General features: G+C 40.6%; 1 protein-coding gene across 5 annotated transcripts in view; it reads left to right on the top strand.

The window, feature by feature from the left end:
* The window catches only part of LOC113034677 (equilibrative nucleoside transporter 1-like), a 40,218-nt gene that overhangs the window by 14,748 nt on the left and 3,276 nt on the right, over positions 1 to 22,194 (top strand). For 4 of the 5 annotated variants that reach the window (XM_026189501.1, XM_026189503.1, XM_026189502.1 and 1 more), the window contains exons 2-11: positions 11,253 to 11,340; positions 11,526 to 11,607; positions 12,109 to 12,284; positions 13,521 to 13,660; positions 15,703 to 15,837; positions 16,648 to 16,745; positions 16,943 to 17,024; positions 18,594 to 18,679; positions 18,932 to 19,040; positions 19,940 to 20,025. In XM_026189501.1, the coding sequence (XP_026045286.1) occupies positions 11,312 to 11,340; positions 11,526 to 11,607; positions 12,109 to 12,284; positions 13,521 to 13,660; positions 15,703 to 15,837; positions 16,648 to 16,745; positions 16,943 to 17,024; positions 18,594 to 18,679; positions 18,932 to 19,040; positions 19,940 to 20,025 (1,023 nt within the window). In that variant the 5' untranslated portion in view covers positions 11,253 to 11,311. Of the gene's footprint in view, positions 1 to 10,250; positions 10,415 to 11,252; positions 11,341 to 11,525; positions 11,608 to 12,108; positions 12,285 to 13,520; positions 13,661 to 15,702; positions 15,838 to 16,647; positions 16,746 to 16,942; positions 17,025 to 18,593; positions 18,680 to 18,931; positions 19,041 to 19,939; positions 20,026 to 22,194 lie in introns of those variants that run through there. The other variant, XM_026189504.1, reaches the window with a different exon arrangement.

Genomic DNA, 22,194 nt, shown 5'->3' with positions numbered 1-22,194 from the left:
GTAGTTTGAAACCGCCTTCAGATTAAGCGTAAAAATAACGTTGCTGTTGTATCGGATGCTGATTTGTGCTGTTATGTTAAAGTTACGAGGCCGTGGTTCGTTTTTATACCTAAAATAATCTAAAGAGGTAGAAAAACAGGCAGACTGACCGGGGCTTTCGTTACTCCGTGGCCGCGTGTGTCCTTTGTTGATTTAAATTAAATTTAGCGCCACGTTTTCGCGCTCTATCCCGGCAATTAGACACAGACGGTCCGGCTAGAGAAGAGGGCTGACTAATGGAAACATTGTGGTGCTAAAAAACGCTGTTTCTTAACGCATTTTTTCATTCCTGCGCTTCGCATTTCGCCGGTTTTTGTTTCTCTCAGCACGAGAGTGACACATCTAAACCACTGCTGCAGCTTCTTCCCGAATTTTGTGATTAAAAAACAAAAGACTCTAATGAAACTCTTGTCGAATGAAAGAATTGCATATAGCAGTGCTACATTTTTAGATAACCTTGTGATCAGTCGTTGGACACGTGGTTGGTTGTGTGTGTGTGTGTGTGTGTGTGTGTGTGTGTGTGTGTTGGCAGCTGTAATGGGCTCTTCAACGTGCGTGATGGTATCACACAGGAGCTAATGAAATGAATTGATGAGCAGGTGAAATGAATGCATTCACCGCTTAAGCGTGCCAGTTGTAATCTGAAACCATAAGTGTGGTTGGAACAGGGGAGTGGGCATCCTGTGGGGTTCTTTCTCTTGTGGTTTTGTGATACTTAGATGATTTATAGGGGGTAGTTCTGTTGCAGGCTCTCTCCCTTACTGAGTGTCTTTCCTGGCCTGGCTTCAGGTCACATGAATCTGTGTCTATTTGTGACTCTGTGACCCCTGAACAGAGAGAAGAGTGCGCCAGAATGGCAACTTCCCCCCCCCCCAGTGAACAGCTGATGGTGCTGTGACCACCACAGGGTGACTAGTAAGAGTGGGAGTTAAGTTTTCACCTGTTTCCTGAGCTTTAACCAGTCTTCTTGGTTACAGAATATAGCATAGATCATTTTTGGCTAATGTGAAGGAAATGATTAGGCTAAACTGACTCACTGCCTTGTATTTCAACTCAACTGTGCCGACTGTAGTGCAGTCATGGAGCTGCTGTTGCCAGTCTGCTATTCATCCAAACCACCTGAACCAACTGAAAAGACGGGCAGCTGGAGAAAGGCTTTGTTCCTGCTCCCGCTAGAGTGGCGGGAAAGGAAAATGAGTGTAAAGACAGCAGGTCACAGTGAAGACAACAGATCTGGAGACCTTTTAACACCCTTTCTTCTGGTGTGAATTGGATTTCTTTGTAAATTCTAAGGATTTATAATCCTGATACTCTCAGTACCTCACTGAAGTCTCCCTTATCTCCCTGTGTTATTGATTCCTGCTCTTATTTGCCCATGCAAATAATTATTCCCAGTTTGAGACAGCAATCTATGTAAGTCACTGGATTGCTTTTGTAGGTAAAATCTAAAAAGGGGAAAAACCTAGACAGCATGGTTGCAGTAGGTAGTAGTTTGTTTCTAAATAAAGATTGCAGTAGAGAGTGCTTCCTGTTGTTTTTCACTTCTTATAAATAGATGGAGTTATGAGTAATAAGCCAGATATTGTGTTTCAATTGTATTTCCACTCCCAGCTCCAGTGATGTTAGAGGTTTGTTGAATTACCTTCATTGATCTGCTTTCATTGTGTATTGGGTTGTTGTGCAGGTCTGCTTGCTGTGAACGTGACAACTCAAATCCCTTTTTTGTATACGTGATGAGATTAAGGTATTTGCCAACGTCTCAGGATATTCCTTGAATATGAGCTGTCACAGTCATTGTTTGTATTTATTTATTTTTTTTATCACTGACTGAATAAAAGGCCTGTACAGGCACGGCGTTTGGTGATGTCCACTGACTGTGACGTTGACACCAAATAGCAGCTTTGAGGTGATGAAAAACTGAACTTTTATGCAGCATAAATTTGCTGCCAGGGCAGGTGGTTGCTATACTGATGCATGGCCCAGTGAAAATTGGAAAGCAGTGTGAAGATATTGTGTTACTGTTTACTGTACTTAGTTTGCAGTGAGGCAGGAGGGTGTGCAAGAACATGTATGAGCATGTGAACCTAAAATACGTTAAGAGATAAAGTACATGTAAAAGTCTTGTACCATCCCTCAAATCTTTATTCAGTTCTTTATCCTATTAGGAATAGAAACATGAGAAATGGATGCATTGGATTTATTGAAATGTGTAACAAAGTGACTAGACACATAGTTTAAACTAGGTTTTGTCATATGTGTAGACACACCTCTAATTAGGTGCCTTTTTTATGCTTGAATAATTCTTTTGACACACACACACACAAAAGCAGGTTGGTCTGAAAACGGTCAAGTACAGGACTGGACTAAATGAATGACACATTTCTAGCTCCTTGATAGCGCAATGTAAAGAAATGAGGGGTGGCTCAAGATCTTTGCACATCACTGTAGCAACATATATACTTTGACAGCATATAACTTGTATCTCAAATGAAAGTGTTGCAGTTTTTTGCTGTTCATTGCTCTTAACTTGCATAAAAGTCAGGGTGAGTGGTTGCCCGCTCTCTACGAGAATTGGCAACCAGAGTAAACCACTTCCTTATGTAGTCTGCCAATAAAGTGATGGTCAATAACGCAGCTTCACACTTTAAGCTTTGAGAAACTGAGCTGTAAACCTTATTCAACCCAGAACTCCTCTCTTATTCTCTCTTCTTTGTTCAAAAATGAGCTCAAACATGTTGAAAATTTTTTCTGGCCCTTTTTTTTTTTTTTAAATGGAATTTTTTGCTTCACCCATGTCTTCCTCCTTTTTTTTCAGTCGTTCAGTTTGTTGTTCTCTTTAGACAGAATCAAGATAGTGAAACTGTCCATGACACAAACTGGAGGAGAGACTGCGTGAAATTGAAATCAAGACTGTAAAAGTCAACGTACTACAACGTAGCTATAAAGTATTCCTGGGTGTCCTCAGTCTGAGCTGTGGAGCAAACAGAAATTTCTGTGTGTGCCTCAGTTTGTGTGTCATACTTGAACCCAGGGCGATTCTAGTTCAAACTTCTAGAGGGTTTCAGCTCCCAATCATAACGTTATCCATACAGTGCCTTCTAATTAATTAAAAAAGATATGCCGTTTGCAAATGTCATCAGCCCTTTTCACATTTGCAAACTTCAATTCAGTTGGAGTTGCTTTACCATGTTACCTTCAAAAGCAACCTAATTGGTTGGATGACCTATTGTAGTGTTTAAGAATAAGCCGAGTGAATAGTCGGAGATCTCAGTCTAATCCAGCCATTTTAGGGTGGAGGCTTTAGTTATCAAACCCGAGGCAAAGGCTCAGTCAGGAAAGAAGTATCGTCGTATATCCCAATTTTATGACTAGAGAATAGATCTGAAGTCTCTTCGTCAGTGTAGTGGCAGTCATCCTGTTTGAGCCATGTTTAGAGTGGTATGAATCCTGAATAAACTACCATTCATATTAATATGCGTTGTTTAGAATATCCACTGGCATTTTTTAAGTGTGCTGCTGGAAAGCACACAAAGCATCCATGAAATAAATGAAAAACTACTTTGTGAAACCCAAGTATTGTTTTTCCAGCTAACTTCACCATCTGCTGCCTCCTTCTTTCTCCTTTGTCCTCTCTCTATCCTCCGCACTCAACTAGAAATTAAAAAATGGCAAAAATATAACCTTATAATAATTTATAAGAGCAAGTGGGGGATCCACAATCGATAACGGGACAACACAGCTTTATAATTTTTAGTGAATTTTACTACACGTCCTGTCTTACCTGTTTATTTTTGCTCCGTCTCTTTGCCGTCTTCATCCTGCTCTCGCCCTTTCTCTCCCTCTCTATGTTAAATATTACAGTCAAAGACATGAAGATGTCAGGTGCAGATTTCAATTAATCACAAATAAACACCGAAGTTTTACTTTGCAAACATTATATTTGCTAACTAAATTGTGAAAATAACAGCTGTATATCCATGTGCCTCTTGTGTGAGTGCTTATGAACTCCAACTCTGGAGCAGCCGGCTTGTAGTCTTTGTTCTGCTCTGCTGCCTCGGTGAGCTCAGCGTAGCGGCACATGAACCAGCTTTTCACCTCCTGCAGGTTGTGGTTAATTTGGCCCTCAAGTGCACAGCAGATTACCAGAGCAGAGCAAGCAGTCCCTGAGGTTGAATTGGAGTACATCCAACTGTGTGAGATTCTTTCTGGAAAGGTGCTGAATGGCCTAAAGGGCGGCCAAAGGAGCAACCTGGGCCAAAAGCCAGCCGGTAGCAAAAACAGGAGACTGGAAGTGCCAGTTAAAGTTAAAGGAGTGTCCACACAGGAACTGATTCACTCAGCACACATCCCTTTGTAGCTGACGGTCAATTGCTAGTGGGTGTTGCAGGTAACAGTTGCCTAGGTAACTGTTGTATTTGCCACCCCGTCATATGCCAATCAACACTATCCTTTACTGTTATTGTTGTTGCCTTAATTGCTCATATTGAAGTTCAGAAAAGTTCTCCTGTGGAAATCATTCCAACTTACTTTCTTGGAATGTTCAGGTTCGGGTTCAGAGCTAGTTTGGAGCGAGTCACAATGACGACTCAGAGGGTTAATATTGCAGAAATTCCTTTTTTTTTTTTCCTTAGAGAGGATTCCAAAAACATTCAGATTTGTAGGTTAATATTTTTAGGGCTTTATTTAGTGGGAAGTTTATTTGTGTTGCGGTGGTGGGATGCAGTTGTGGAGCTAGAATAGAGAGTTGTAAATACATACTGATGGGGAATCCCACGCTGTAGGAGGGGATGTATTGGAAAGCTTGATGATAAGTGCTGTAGATCAAAACCACTATTGTGGTAGTTTCCATGCTCTGTCTTCGAGAAATTTCGGACCTGAAAAGCTATCCAATCACAGCTACATATTGCTTGTTTTTTTTTTTTAACAACACCCCTCCGTCCTACTGGTTGCACACACTGATCATTTAATGGCACACGCTAATGCTACTGATATCAAAATCATTTTACATCGTGGGCCACATACAGCCCACTTTGATCTTAAGTGGGCCTGACCAATGAAGCTCCATTGTCTGTGAGTGTTAAGAAGTTTAACTACTATTGAATCCCTAAAATAGCTCAATTTAAGAAAGAGAAGTCTAATTTCAACAGTACAAATTGCAGAAAAAGTTCTGATAGCTTATTGCTCAGACTGTTATTTAATTCACAGGGTTGGGAGGGTTCACAAACTTGAGCATGACATGTCTCTTCAAGATTCTCAGTATAAAACTATCCAGTCTTCAGCAGTCATGCTAAAATAAACAGCACCACCATATCCATTTCCTCTGGTTAATTCCTAGAAAAACAATCCAGTTCCAGTCTAGTTGCAGTTTAATATTACTAAGTCAATATGCTGTGACTTGAAAAGGGTTTGGCTCCCATTAGCACTGGGACATGACCTCGAGGAGAGAGTTTATTCTTCACGCACCTCATCATATGACCAGCATCAAACTATTCTGTAACTCAGCCTGGGGATAAAGGCGTCTCTGTTATAGAGGTGAGAAAGAGGAACTTCTAACCTTTTCCATCCATGTTTAGCTCTGATTTAAGTGGCATTTTAACTCTAACTTCTTACCCTCCACTGTATCCCACTTTGAAAAGCTCACTTCCCCATACACCAAACCCCTTGTCACTGTCCTTGTCTCTAAATTCAGGCCAACACGCCACATAGACATGCATTACTTCCATAACACGTGCCACTCTTTTTCACATGCCAGCAATAACTGCTGAGAGATCACAATGAGGAAGATGGTCATACCATCTGTGCTCTCGGAATCAGCCTCTATTGTTCCACCTATACCCGCAGGACACACATTTGTATGGAGAATGTTGCGTTCAACGACTGCTTTTTAACCCTCTCAGGCTCAAATTAAACTTTTTGTTGCTAATGCACAACCAAGTCCAGCAGTGGTACTTCTGAGTAAAAAAACCTCATAAAATATGTATGTGGGGTAATCAGGTTGTTAGTTTTTAACTGTTGCAAATCAGCAACGCCTGCCTTGAGAGGGTTAAACTTCTCAGTGTGCATGGTAAAGTTTAGATCATGCCCAGAGCACATGACTCCTTATGTGTGCTGTTTTGCTTGGTTTTAACTTAATGAGGAAACTGCATTCAGAACCTCTTTAACTTTTAAGCCTACACAATATAGGTTATTTTACAGCAAGCTTTGACTTGCTATAAAAAAGGATGCCAATAGAGTTTCTTTGTCTCTGCTTTGATGCAGTATACACATAGGTACATAGTCACAAGTTTTATGTTCTGAGTACATACATTAATAATTTCAAATTCATTTTTACCTTAGTAATGAGAACTTTTCAAGATTTAATTGTAATCAGAATAAAAGACATGCTTGAAACATGCATTCTTTGTAACGTCCACCAGGAGAAAGAGCCCTGTGGTTTTAGATAGCCTGATTTGTGTAGAAGTCTGTGAGGGCTTTCTCATTCGTTCCTGTAAATGAGCTTTGGCTCAGATTTGGTTGAGGTTGTGATGAGGATGTGGATTTATGTTTGTGCTCCAACACAAAAACAACATGGGTCTTGCAATATTTAAGTTTGAAGATCATTTTTACACTGTGTAAAATCTTTATAGTTGGATTAATGACACAAATGTGAGAAGAACAAAAATGACTTTTCAATTTTATCAAGTATAAAATGAGGTGAATACGGGATGAGAAGCCCACTTTATTGTAGCATCATTGTGGCGTGACCAGACCAGATTTTTCACATACATTTTTGGGCTGGTCTGAATTGCCCTAGTTCTCCTAGAGGGGGAAACAATAAATTACCACCAGTGCTGTTAAGTCTTTGTTAACTGAAGTGCTGATTGTTGGACTTGGACATCGTTGAGAGGCTAGCCATTGAAAGTGTTAAAGTGCACCACTCTACAGACTGCAAAGTGCCTGTGTGAGTGAGTGTGTGTTTGCTGGGCACCATTTCAGCACCAGGCAGCTTATGCCAACTGGCTCGTTTTGATGGCATGTTAGGTTGAGAGAGGCATACTTTACAGGAATCTGGGACAAGGCAAAGCTGGTGAATTTTAAGCACACTGTAGTGTATGGCTATGGTCAACGTCAAGCCTCAATAAGCTGCTCTGATAGACTGACATTTATCAGTCTATCTAGAGAAGAGAGATGTTTAAAATACTGATTTAGTGGTGTGATTCTCAAAAGGCTTTTCAGGAGAAAGAAGTTTAATCCTGGTCCTTTCTTACTTCTGCACGGCTGCAGCCAGTTAGTCACTGTGTGAAAAGAGCGTCAATGTCAGATTAGTGGTTTTGGAAAGTTACAAAATGTTGAGTCACAGTTCTCTCAGTTTTGACATTGAAAAGGTGTGGGGAAACGGGGATAAATAAAGCTCAGACAATATGTGCTCCTGTGGATCCATACATCTGTTTTCTTAGCTGCTCATCCCATTAAAGGTTGTAAGACCCATCATACTGAGACACACCGAAACACACACTCACTTTCATCAATTAAGCTAACAAACATCTCTTCCGACTGTGGGAGGAAGCCTGAGTACCTGGAGGAAGGCAGCACAGAGACAGGATGGGCACATGTGAACAGAAACACGAAGATAATTTCCCGAAAGGTCAAACTTAGCTGCCAAAGACCTTCATAACAGGAATCGTGCTTTGATACATAATTTCCTAGTTGATTAAATGGGAGGAAGAAAAAGGAAGTAGGGAAATATTCAGAAGATGGTGAAAACCTTTAGTGGGCAAGGACAAACTCTATTTTTTAAAAGAATAGTGTCTGTGTTTAAAGGAAAGCTGAAACTCTTAATCACATCGTTCAGTTTGCATATTGTAACCTTAACTTTGCGCACAGTGTAACAAATGTAACAAAGGTTGTTTCTAGTGTGAGGGGACGTTGTTGCAGTATTTGTCTGTTGGTCCTCTGCCCCTCTAACAATCCATATAGACCCGTCTCACTGACAGGGGTTTCTCACAGATGGATTCTGCTTGTTCAGTCCCATGTTTGTACGATTAGCTAACCTGTGTGTGCATATAGAGGACCCTCTGTCCTCACTCATAGCTCGCTCATGACCAGCCAGATCTAACTGGCTGGTCATGGATTCATAAGTTCTCTCAGCAGCACTACAGAGCTTCTATCACACTTTGGAAAGGCAGTTAATTCAACTGTAGCTAAGTCAAATTGTATACATATGTTTCCTTGATGTGATTAACTTCACATTCTGTTGATGATTTTGGTTAAATTTGAAGTATTTTAAACATTTCCTTTTTTTTTTTTTTTTTTTTTTTTTTGTGTCTTAGAAAATCTCACAAATACGCTGATGTTACTCTTTTTTTGACCTTTTATGCAGCTCAGATTGTTCGTCGAACAGTTACATATCGTTTGTCTGACTGTGAGAGAGAACAGTTTTAGCCACGCAAACAGACGCTCTTTGTTTGTGCGTCAGCTTCAGACAACTTCTTATGTGATAAGGGATGGGGTGACCCTTTATGACTGTAGTGTTACTTTCTGAGGAGTGTCTAGTTCCACAAATTATCTTATGTGAGAGGAGGATATCATTCGCTCGCCAAGCTTATTCGTCTTTCCGTCTGTGCAGATTTCATGTCATCTTTATCTTGACGAAAGGCAGGAGACTGAAATATGCATTAAATCCTCCTGCTATCAATCGCTCATTGCAGATTGAATTTAATGCAGAATTTTCAACAATAAATACTTGTCGGCTGTGTCCTCTCTTGTAGCCTTTGCCATGATGTACTGTGTTATTTGGCTCATCAGCCAGTCACCTGTTGCTCATGAGAGAAGGCAGAGTCTGCACATCATTCGGCTGACTTATCGCTCACCTCTCATTACTGTGGTCTGCAGCAGTGTGAGCTAGCAGAGCTGGGATTCAGTGTTAGGTTAGCATATATTACTGAAGTAAACATCTCTGCAAATGTTACAAATGCAGTCATGTGATCTTCATTTCTTGCCTCCCGGTTACGTTAATGCTCAAAGTGCAACATTTTGCAGTGGCCTTGCTCACGCTATTTCCAACAGCTTATGGGCCCCCTTGTAGTTGCCACATTGGTTTGTTTTGCGAGATTGTGGTATCACCACAGACCTGTCAGTGTTTTGTTTTTTTTGTTTTTGTTTTTCCCGCTGTCACAGCTGACCCATCTGCGTCCAATAGGAGAGGTGCACGACAAGCCGGAGCTACACCCAAGCACGGCTTGTGCAAGCAGGTCCGACTGCACTTTTGGTGTGTGTGATCCTTCACGAGTGTTTGAAGGAAAGTTTTGTTTCATTTTTAGTGTGGCTTTTTAATCAAAACTACAAAACTGTATCTGCTTCAAATATTGGTCATCAATCTTTCTGATTGCTACTAATAATAAAAATGCCATATCAGCCAATCACTATTTCATGCAAACAAAACAAAGTGACTTTTTGATACAAGAGAGTGCGGCCGTGAACCATACCACCATATCAGTGTTTAATTTCACCATAAACACTGATCACCCTGACAGATTAGGGTAACACTTCCTCTCACCGAAAAAGGTTTCCCCTCCATGTTAGAGGCAAAGAAGTGCACCCACTGTGAATACGTCAAGTCCACAGGATACCGTTTTAAATTCAGCCCATTAAAGTTGAATAGTGCAGTTTGTTAGCTTAAACTTTGCTTTATGTTGTTTGGATTGACTTGATGCCAAATTGCTTTGTTTTTTTTTTTTAAAGGGGTAAGTGTTTTCTAGTGAAGATTTTCTGTTTGGATGTGTGTCACACAGATATCTGAGCACATGTCTTCCATCAGATTCAAGGTTTGAAAGGAGTTGGGGAAGCACAAATAGTTCTGGATAAGTCAATAAGAGGCAGTGAGAGCAAAGTGGATGGGGAAGTGATAGATGGAGCAGGTCAAGAAAGTGTGAACTTGATAATAAAAGAACTGCTGAGGAGGAAAAGTGGATGAAATGAGATGAGAAATTACCAGACAGTAGGACACATGGGGATGAAAGGGAACATGCGGATGGATAGATTGGAAAAATAGGATCACGCAGACGGGACGCTTGGTGGATTTAATTAATCACTCTTCTCTTTTTGGTTTTTTTGGTTTTGCTCAACTATGTAACGTAGTAGTCTGTATGACAAGAGTATTGTGTGCTCCAAATGTAAAAATGTGTAGGAAGGGCTGGAAGGGCTCGAGGAGAACAAGATGTTCGAGGTAAAGGGAAGAAGGAGGGATGGGCACTTAGATGCAAAGGGGGCTGGTCACAAGACAGTTGGGTGTCAGCCTACGAAACATCTGTATAGTATAAGCGAGGCAGAGCTTATTCAGCCCTGATCTGATCAGTGGAAAGCGAGAGCCTCCGTCTGTGTTTGAACGCCTCTCAGAGTAAGTTTATTTGCTGTTTGTTCCTGTACTTGTTGTGTTTAAGAGGAGTTGTGCTGTGAACTTTTGAATTTCAAAACTTTGTGGGAAGATGCCTCTGGCTTATTGTTGCTGAAGTGTCAAGCTGCTCTTTGTTGCTGCGGTTAGTTTGTGTTGTAAACACAATGGAATGACTGAGGGGTTGTTCACGTTGCATAAATTAGAAAATGAAATTAAGCTTTTATTGAAATTTGTGTATTAATTAGATTTTCAATCTGAGGTTGTTTGGAAACCAAAAACGGGGGGTTTCTGAACTATAAAAAGGTCGTCATGTGGAGTAGGTGGAGAATCCAAAAAATGAAGCAGCAGCGTAATAAGCTCAGTTGCTCTTTTAGTTAGTGCCCTAGTTGGGAGTGAGTAGCTGTTGGCCTGCTCGTGCCAGCTTGTTCTGACCTCCTCTTGGCAGAAGCTCCAATTGTTTCTTTTAGAAATAGCTCATCCTACTCCGAGTTTGTAAGGCGATTCATTTACAGGACGAGTTTAACCAGTATATAAATAAAGTTACCAGTGGGAAAAAAAACACGTGTAAATACTTGATATCACAGGCTATGCATTGCTTTTAAAATGTATAACAAAGCTGCAAGCGCAGCTGAGAGGAGAGGTGAGAAATGTATACATTTTAACCAGGTTAAACAATGCATCGTGTGAAAGAAAGTGGAGGATATTGAGGCATCCACAAGACTCGGTGCTCACTCTATTACATGTGAATATGTAAATACAGAAAGAAACAAATGGCTGCTGATAATAACACGTCGGAGATTTTTACTTGTGTAACCTTCCATTTGTCATCTGCACATTGCAGACCTGGTGCTGCACTAATCCAACACTGAACACGGACCCCAAGATTGTCCATCGAGAACCATGACGGCCATCAATGCGCCTCGGGACAAGTAAGAGGAGAATTTTTAAACGATTTAAGCTGTGCCTTTGTTGGGTTTTATCTTGGCATTAATATTCTCTGACTGAAATTTGGTTGAGTCCCAGTGTATATATTGTTGCGATTTGTTTGTTGATACTAACATGAATGACTTGATTGATGTGCCTTCATGCGAACTTCCTTTTGCTTCTTTCCCAGATACAATTCAGTATGGCTCATTTTCTTTATCCTGGGCTTGGGAACCCTCTTGCCATGGAATTTCTTCATGACGGCAACAATGGTAAAGTACAATTTTAATCTTGTAATTGCGAGAGCGTCTGCAGGCCAATGTGGTTTATCTCTAGATCAGGAGACAGATGGAAATAAAAGGAAGAGCCCTGGTGGTGCCTTTTGTGGTTAACAAGTAGTTCTTTGAAAGGTTAGGCTTCACTAATGGGAAGGTTGGCAAAACAAAGGCTGGTGTACCTTTCTTTTTTTAATACACTTAATGTTAGTGGCTGTCACACATCAAAGTTTCAGTTGAAATTAAAATGAGATTGCTCAGCTCTGCTTGACACCATCAGGAAACTGTTTGAGTGTAAAAATCATGTTCATTCAGCTTAGTTTGACTCAAAATTTTACCCTCAGTCTGTTGCAGGAGTCCTACAATAAACACTGCACCCATAGTTCAGTTTTTTCTGTAAATTACATTCATGTGACATAAACCTGTGACTCCATATTAGTGATGAATTGCAGGAGAACCCTTGTGGTAAATGTGTGTTCTTCCCTCTGTTATCTTCAGTACTTCACCAGCAGACTGAAGGACGTGCCCACTGTGCACTCCTCCAATCAGACAGCCAACGTGACGGCCGGAGACTCTCGCAATGTGCTGGAGTCCAAGTTCAACAACGTGATGACGCTGTGCGCCATGGTGCCTCTGCTCATCTTCACCTGTCTCAACTCCTTCATACACCAAAGGTATCGAACTACCGTCAGTCTAAATAAAAAGCTCGACTCATTAAGAGGCAAACTGTAAATATTTCTAATGAAGCTAGAAGTGAGAAAAGATCTGAGGGAACACGAGTTGGGGTTTAGTGGCCACAGTATTGCATTATAATGAAATAACAGCACTAGCTTTCGGTTTCAGTTTAGTATCTTTTCTCATTTTATGGCACTGAGACATTTTTAATTAGTATATTTCATGTTTTTCAAACATTTTTGCCCTTTTGTTTTAATTGTGATTAACCCTTTTAAAAAAAAAAATGTTTTTAATTGTTATAAATATCGACAGTCTCCAGAGAGTACACCAGTAGCTAATATTTATTAATACAGCATTTTTCTGAGGCAGAATTTACATTTAGATTTTTCTTCAGTGGTTCACAGTGCTTATGTCTAATCTCTGGGGAGGTATCTCTGCTGATACAATCGTCATAACGACAGTAACCAATCACTCACAAGGCAAGCTGTCTAAACAGTTAGCCTCAATGGAGCTAGTATATTAGGAGACCTCCACATTCATCCATCAGGCTCAAACTTTTAATTGCTCGAATTTCTAATCATCTTCATTACTTACACAAGTTCAGTGTAATATAAATCCCCTGGTGTAATAACTCAGTTATAACTGTTTTCTGTACTATGAAGTAATTTTACCATAGCTGTTTTTTTTAATTAATTCGGAGAAGATTGTGTACACAAGACTTAACACGCACAGTGTAAACTTTTCCTGCCCTTAACCTTCAGTCATCCCGTGCCACTGTGAGTAACGTGATCCTGTTGTATGAGCTTATGTTTAGTGTGTTTGGTTTAATTAGAGTAGGATTGAGAACAATCCCGGGTGGCCCTCAACCACAATGAATCCTTCTCCTGCACTGCTTACTCAGGAATGTTATTTATGTTCCCTACTTCATGTATCTTCTTTACCTCTTCCTGGTTTGCTGTACTTTGGTTTCCCTCTGTCTCCCTCTCTTCCTTGGTTTCATTTCTCAGCATTTTTACCACTTAGTTTTTGCTTTATGTGCCATTTCTATGTACTGCTGTTCTTTCAGAAAGACATAAAAATGAACTTAAGATGGGAAAAAAAAGGGCTTAGTCACTGCAACTGACTCAAGCACTTCCGCTTTCTTGAAATTTGCATTTCTTTGAAGAGCAGTAACTGAGTGATGCTTGTGTGCTTTCAGTATGGGCGTTTTTAAATGTGGTTTTTCTTTGTTTCAGGATTCCTCAGAAATTGAGAATCTCGGGCAGCTTGACTGTCATCCTGGTGGTTTTTCTGGTGACAGCGGTGGTTGTTAAAGTAGAACTGGCTCCTCTTCCCTTCTTTGTCCTGACCATGGTCAAAATTGTCTGCATCAACTGTGAGTGTCTAGTGCTTAAAAAAATGCACAGTTCTTCAGAAAAAGTAGGCTAAACTAGCCTACTTGATAACAAGAGCAGTGTTGGTACTTTGATTATGTGCATTCACCTGTAGGCCATGTAAACCTTTTGTTTGTAAAATGTGGAGAAAATGTTAAATGACTTTGTTGAAGAAGAATAAAGTGAAAAACGTAATTCAGTAAATCTAAATTTAAATAATACTAGATGAAAAGAAACAATAGAGAGCTTAAAATGAGTGCAGGTAGTGTGGGAGGAGGTTTTTATGAAGTTTTTCTACATCTCTGCTTGGGGCAGTGGAGTTGAAATGGATGTTGGATAAGTGTTCAGCTTCGTGTCCTGTAAGTGGTGCAGAGGACAGTCAGGATCCATTAAATGTCCACATCCAGTCAATTACATGACCTCTTTGCCAGCTGATGGAGGAATAAAAAAAGCATATATTGATTCAATCTAGATTCAAAAGACAAAAACAAGGACGAATTACCTCAGCAAGCGAAACAGATTCCAGCAGCTAGCAGTTCAGAATCCGGGTCACAAAGCATCACTTCTGGGATCACACCACTTTTCAGTCCCAAAACATTTCATCTGTCCGCTCAGATTAGTGTCCCTGTTCAACCCCAGAAAATCAACTTTTTCAGGTGACAAACTGAATAAAATTTAAACGTTGGTACAGAGGACAATCAAATTTCATTAATTATCCACAGCCACAGTTATTTAGATCAGCGGTCCCCAACCCCCGGGCCATGGACCGGAGTCGTTTGGTACCGAGCCGTGAGAGTTGAGGCTCAGGTGTGAAATGTATGGTTTTCAGGGTTTTTAGCGTCATTTTGTTATCGTTTTTATCGTTAACTCAGTTTTCCTGGGACTTTTCACGTGTGTTATGAATAAATCCTCATTTTTTCGGTACCGGTACTAATTTTATTTTTGTTGTATTTATCCGCGACACCTTAAAGGCCGGTTTGTGAAAATATTGTCGGGCATAAACCGGTCCGTGGCGGAAAAAAGGTTGGGGACCGCTGATTTAGATGACCTCTTTGTCAGATGATGGAGGGTTGAAAACTGTATGTTGATTCAAACTACAGTACATCTAAATGGCAACAGCAAGAACGGGGATCTGGGGGTAAGGGGGGGTACAGCAGCCAAAACATGAGGATGTGACCAACAAATTCATTTAAAATCACACACCAGGGGTACAAAAAGGGGAAAAATGACACAGAAGTAGTTCAGTTAAACAGAAAATGTGGGGAAAAGGCCTCAGAGAGTTTTCTGATTTCTGCACGTGCCAAAGGCAAATGAAGATACACAGCTTGCTGCACATCTGCAAAGAATTATCCTGCATTAGCAACATAATCATAAATTTAAGAGCCCAGAAACAGAAAACTAACAATTATAAGCTTCATGAAGATATCTGTATTAGAATAAGAATTTAATTCATGGCCTTATTTCCATGTTGAAGTCGTATAACTGATTATTTCTGTGGATCTTTCTTTGATAAAAATCGTCCCCTGAACATGTTGGGAAAATTCACACAGACAAAGATACACAAGCTGCGCTCTCACAGTGTTTGCTTGTTTACAATAAGCCACAGAGCAGCAGGAATGAACTTACCCCCCTCCTTATCCCCAGTGGGCCAGTCCTGACCCCCAGATTCGCATGTGGAACAGCCCATCGTGTTTGCTTTAGAGCGGAGGACACGGTGACTTTGAGGCTTTGATATCTGCGTTGGCACATTCCTCTCAGTTTCACACGTTTCGAGATTTCTGCAGCTACTAACTCGTTTGTAATGCGGAAGGAATTTGTCTGGAAAGTCTGTACTGACAAAAAACCTTTTTTAGGGGAGACAATTAAAATGATAGAAGTGTTATGCAACACTTATCTTGAATACTTTGATCAGAAGGATGTTGTTTCTCTCTGACATGCTTGTTGGCTATAACTGTGTAGATGTGGATCATTTTTTTGTGTTTCTGTGTCACAGTCACTCTGTAATTCCTCAAATGTGTTTTTCTCTTTTTTCATCCCTCTCCAGCGTTTGGGGCGATTTTTCAGAGCAGTCTGTTCGGGCTGGCTGGGATTCTACCTGCCTCTTACACCACTCCCATCATGAGCGGACAGGGGCTGGCCGGCACCTTCGCTGCCTTCTCCATGATCTGCGCTCTGGCCAGTAAGTCTGGGATTAAACAATATACGGGGATCATTTCTTATATTCTGAAAAAGTTCTGACCCTCCTCTGAGTCGGCTTACTTTTTATGTTCATCAACTTTAAATGAAGCCATGAAAAACTTTAGCTTCTGTAACTTACCCCAAGATGTCTACTACACTGAATTGCCCCCAAAAAACAAACAGACAAGGTCACTGCCACAAAACACCAGACCACCACAGCTCCTCTTGCAGGTGGTGAACCCATGTGGTTTATTTGAGCAGGCACTTGCCAACAAGGCCAGGGTTGCAGAGTGGTTTCCCCCTTATCCCTTCTCCAAGTGAGGTAACTTAGTTTATACAGGATCACCACATTTTGTCTTCACCCAAAACCAGTTTGCTTTGGGTTACCCTATCAAGGGTCAATTTACCCCACAGTTCATGCTCCTCCCCCAACATGGTGATTCACAGAGTAAAGCACTTGTGAAGCCACGGTGCCAGTGGCTTCAGTCTGTGATGCTTGAGTGAGTAAATGTGTTCTTCAGCCCTATTAATGTCCCCTGAGTCTGTCCTGTCCTTTAGAAGGTATGAGGGCTGGAAAAATGATGTGAAATTAAAGGCACAAGATTTCAGCCCTTGTGGACTTCAGGGGTCTGTAACTCTGACAATGTTCATAACGAGAATGTAAAAGTTTCTGTGGCTTTATTAAGTGTTCTTAAGTTATTAGAGAAATAAATCAGCTGATTCTGAGGGACTTGGGAGGAACTGATTCATTTTTCATGAAATTATCCAATAATAACAAAACACACTAATGACTCTGTGTGATTGTCTTCAGGTGGGTCAGAACTGCAGGACAGTGCTTTTGGTTACTTCATCACAGCTTGTATTGTGATTCTTCTGGCTATAATGTCCTACCTCATTCTTCCCAAGATGGTAAGGCCTCAATCTATAAATAGAACTTACAATTTTTCCTGGTTTTCTTCCTTTCTAGTGCTTTTTATTCACAAGGTATTTGTTTGAAAAGGACGTTTTGATTGATGGCGAATAAAATTCAGTTTCTCTGTGAACAAGCTGCTCATCTTTGTCCTGCTGGTTTAGTGGAATCAGTTAATTATGGTTTTTGTTAACAGGAGTTCTTCCAGTACTACATGGAGAGCAGTAGATCTGCACCATCAGCCGATGAGGAGAACAAGATGGACTTGCTCAAAAAAGGTGCTTACCGGCCTGCTCATTATAAAAAAGGACAACAGTGTGAAACTTTTAGATGTGTGCAAAAAAGAAGCAGCAATGAAGCTAATGCAGATGTTTTAGTCAGGGGGTTAAAGCTAGGACACAGCTTTTCATGTTATGCTACGTTATAGTCCGCTTGTACCGTAGAGGCTGTGCTGTCACAAATTTCTGCCTCTTGGATGTTACAGATGCAAAAAAGCATAACGCTGTTGTAACTCAGACTTTGATTCTGGCTGTGCAAATTCTCAAGAACTGACATCACATGGAGAGCAATAAAGTTCAACATGTGTACCCTGCTAGATCAGATTCTCGAAATTCTGTCATCTGTTTTGTATTTTTCCATCTTAACCAGCGGTCTCCAACCTTTTTTGCACCACGGACCGGTTTATGCCCGACAATATTTTCACGGACCGGCCTTTAAGGTGTCGCGGATAAATACAACAAAATAAAACTAGTACCGGTACCGAAAAAAAAGATTTATTCATAACACACGTGAAAAGACCCAGGAAAACCGAGTAAATGATAAAAACGATAACAAAATAAAACCATACATTTCACACCTGAGCCTCAACTCTCGCGGCCCGGTACCAAACGACTCACGGACCGGTACCGGTCCAAAGCCCGGGGGTTGATCTAAACGGTAGTTTTAACAACATTCTGCTGAAATCTAAACTGATCCAGAATCTCAAAACCTGCAGATTCCACAAACCTGTTTTCTATTAAGTGCAATCTGTAGCTCACATGTGCTGTTGGCAGCACTCAGTAAGCTCCATCCTCGCCTGTTTCCTACGATGAAACACTTTGGAAATTGTACTTTTGTTTCTCTTGTTAGATTAGACAAAGACATTATTTAAAAAGATTGCATGTGACTGGTAAATGGGATTCAGACTGCAGGGCTTTATCTCCATCCAAGGCTTCAATCTGCTTGCTTCATACAAGTCTTTCTGCCAGTGTAATTACAGGCGTGGCAGCCACTATTCCTAAGAACCCCCTCACCCCCCACCCCAACTTCCTGTTAACTGTTTAAACACACAAAGACAGTTTAGAAAACTGCTCTTTTTTCGCTTCTTTATAAAGAGCCAGGCAAATGATGCTTATCAGCTGAAAACCTTTAAAACCTTTAAACATTCAGCTGATGTGTGCCTACCTTTGCCCACTTTTTTAATGCTAGAAGTGAAAATAAACCCCCTCCTCACTTCTGCACAGCTGCACATATGATGATGAGGCTGCACGATTAGCATTAAAGCGGGTGAACAGAGCTGCAGGAATCCAGGGTGGAGGTGGATTCCTGCAGCTCTGGAGGTTTTAGAGAAAATAAATGGGAAGTCATCTTGTTTCGGGAGTTCTTACCATGTTTCCTTTGATATGAAAGGTTATTTTCTTGAGTCAGTGTAATTTTATAGGGAGTAGGAGTACCTAATGGGAACCCTTTTGACATATAAGATGTAACAATGGGGATCTTGTGTGTACACCCACTCAAATATAGTAATGATGCTCTAAACTCCAGGTGCTGCTTGACCAATAAATAGTTTGGGTTTTTTTCCCCCTGAGAACGTGAAGCTGAAAAGCGGCCGGTGGTGAATCTCATGGAAGATGAGACCAAACCCACCTCGTCTGTGTTTAACATCTTCAAGCAGGTGAGATGAGAACTTATAAGGCAGAAACTCCGGTTTTGTTACCGGCAAAACTTTTGAGTCTTTTTTTCAAATCATAAATATCGTGTATTGAGTTGCAGAAGCTTCTATCACATTAACTAGTTACTACTGAAGCTGTGCAGCCAGCAATCTCATTACAAGTCGGACATTATCTGTTCCATGCAAGCATTTTCTACCTGTGTGACAGACTGGTTACATAATATTGATAAAGCTCTTCTTGTTCTCTCTAATCAGATTTGGGTGATGGCTCTGTCTGTGTGCTTCATCTTCACTGTCACCATTGGAGTTTTTCCAGCCGTGACTGTCGATGTCAAGTCGACAGTTGCTGGTGAAAGTGCCTGGGGTGAGTCTGCAGGTCCCTTTCATACAAACAGTTACTGTTACAGTAATCAGTGAGCCAGGAATTCTGAAAATCTGATATTGGAGTTGGATGACTGCTAAGAATCTTTAACTCCTAAACTCCAGCAGTAATGGAAACTGCTCTCAACTTCTTCTCTGAAAGTGGTCGTTACAGTGGGTTTTTTGTTGGACACTCTTCCCCAGAAGGATTTGTCTCCTTCCAGGATTGAACTGGGAATCATTTGCTTACCCATTAACCTCCAATCATGATATGGGGAATTTTTAAGGCCTGGACAAGTTATTGAATTTCATTCGCCTTCCAGTTCTTATAAAAATGAAATAATCATGACAAGAAGATTACAAAAACTGATCAGATCCTATCTCCTAGGGGGTGCCTGCTGGTTGACGTGGATTCCAAATGTCTGTTTTTTGAAAGGCTTTTAGTTCAACGTGCTATGAAATTGCTGCTCATTTTCTCTGTTTTCACACACGAGCTGTGTTTTTAGAAATCACAGTGTTTCCAGCAGTGCTGTGGAAAATATCCAGAATTCAGACTTAAGTGTTGTAGAGTCACTAAACCTGACATTTGTGCTCATCTGCATAGTTTCATTTGAAAATATTATGGGCGAGACTTCATTTATGAACTTCAGAGCAGCCTGTAAAATTCTAGAAATTATTTCCATTTAAACATCATTTTTCTATAAGGTTTAAAGTGTCACCAGATCAGTTTTAGAAATTACTTTGGTGTTCTCTGGATCCCTCCGTAAAAGTGAAAGCAAACTTCACCTCCTCCTCTTAAACCAGCAGAGGTTTAATGGATTCCTGTGTATTTTTATTTGAGGAAAGCATCTCTGCAGTCTTGTTGCTCTTGACTACAGTCGGTTTGTTTTGATCTCTTTTCAGAAAAGTACTTCATCCCCGTGTCGTGTTTCCTCCTTTTCAACGTGATGGACTGGGCTGGCAGGAGTCTGACGGCCATCTGTATGTGGGTCAGTAAATCACAAATGAGATTTCTTACCAAAATTACCAGTGAGGCCACATCACGAAGCTTAAAAAAAAAAAAAAAAGCCACAGTTAGTTGAAACTTGTTTGCTGTGGAGCCAATTTTTCAGGTTTCAGGTGAGTGCAGAGCTGGCTTTGTTTGTTTGTGAGCTCGGTCCAAATAGCTGCACGGCCAAGTTAACAAGCCTTTATCCATCAAAAACTCACACATTGAAAGTATATAATACACTACTTAAGCGTGTTTTAACCTGTACAAATATGCAGCGATGACAGTGACCAGTGCTTGAACCAGATGATCAAGTATTCTTGATTATTAACTCCTTTAAATGCATTTACAAACAACATTAAAGAAAGCCTCTGGCTGCATAAAATGTTTGCCCTTGTATGAATAACTGAGTCATGAAGGGAACGATGGAAAAACAAAAGACGTTCAGGGACGAGCTTTTCTGCTGAGATCAGAGGTTTGTATTGGAGGAAAGAGTGTGTGCGTGTGTGTGTGTGCGTGTGTGTGTGTGTGTGTGTGTGTGCGTGTGTGCGTGTGCGCGCACATACGTGTTGTGCGTGTAAAGGGATTTTAGGGGTCAAAAAAAAGTGACTGGTGTTTTTCAGGGTTTGCTAATCTTTCCCTCACATCTGGATGAACAATGGGTCCTGGGTAGAAAGGCAGAAAGCCCTCGGGTGTCTGTTTCCATTGTGAAATAATTTTTGGATAACTTTTATTCTCCTACAAGCTTTAATAGACTGTTTTAGGTTTGCAACAGAGATGCATAAATATTTTAGCTGATATTAAACTGAAAATCAAGTGGCAGTCATCAATATTTATCTGGTTTGTTACATCAGTTCTGCTAAATATTCCAAAAGTATGTAATAAAGACATTTTTATGCAGAAGACTTCACAACAAAACAAAAAGCTTAGTGTCGTCAAACTCGTAATTCAAAGTAATTCGATATTCTTTCTTTTCTTTCAAATACACAAAACATTAAGTGATTTCCCATTTGTTATGTAGTTATTTCTGAAAACTTATGCAGATGACATGATAATATACTTGGAAACTATCTTGTTTTCCTCATGTGGTGTTACCAGCTCTGCTTGGATCGCCTGTTTGTGGCATTTTTGTGTTGCAAACGGGGAAGCTGCAGAGCGCCCTCTGGTGAACAAACCATGCTATATCAATATGCGCGCCATGGTTGATGGGTGTTTCTTCCATCACTTCTTTATGCTGTTGTCATTTATCAATCCTATGTTATAAATACATCATCAATCTCTAGTAACCTCTTGCCAACTGGTCAGACAATACATGTTTTTCCCAAGCGACCGCTGGTTGCCAGGGGGTTGCTAACCAGTCTCTAGGCCCAGTCAGCCCAGCGTAGCTACAAGTGCATTGACTTGAAGGAGGCGGTGTTTGCAGCTGATAACCAATCACAAACGTGTGACAGGGCCATCCAAACGGATGATTTTACTAAGGAAGGCAAAACATATATAAAAAGATTAAGATATTAAACACATAATCCAGTCATTTGATAATGATGAAAATCCTACACACTGGCACTTGCATATTTAAAAAAACAACAACAACAAAAAGAAAGAAGTTCATCCTGTTCACCACTTCTCAGCGTCATGCTGATGTTTGTTTTTAGAATCATCGCTTCCTTTCTGGTAAAAACATTTATTCAAACCTTTTGAAACCTCGTCCAGAAAAAACAAATTACCAAGAAGGTCAGATTTCCTGTGCGGCAGAGGAACTCATCTAATTTAATCATCAAGCCCAGTACAATCTGTTGACGTCCTCTGACCTGGCAGGAATGCAGCTTCTCGCTGCAGATAACGCTTGTCAGCTGATTCAGCACCATGTGATGTGTTTTTTAAATCGTCAGATGAAAGATTGGCGACTGTTTTCCTCTCTTTGTGATTCCACATCTGTGTTTGTCCTGTGGTGTTAATGCTGCTCGAGCCTTTTGGAAAGTCAAAAAAATCGAGAGCACGTTGACGTTGCATGATATTATTTTATATCGCTGACATTGGGGGAAAAAAATCACACTAATTTCTCTAGAATGCTGATTCTGTGTTTTTGGGCTCATAACAAAAACGTTTAGGAACCACTGCTCTAGAAGATTTCTATATTTAACATATTACATCTTTTAGGGGAAAATGCTCT

This window comes from Astatotilapia calliptera, chromosome 13 (assembly GCF_900246225.1).
Source record: "Astatotilapia calliptera chromosome 13, fAstCal1.2, whole genome shotgun sequence".
Lineage (NCBI taxonomy): Eukaryota > Metazoa > Chordata > Actinopteri > Cichliformes > Cichlidae > Astatotilapia > Astatotilapia calliptera.
The sequence above is the reverse complement of the archived record's forward strand: the minus strand, read 5'-3'. Positions and strand labels throughout refer to the sequence as shown.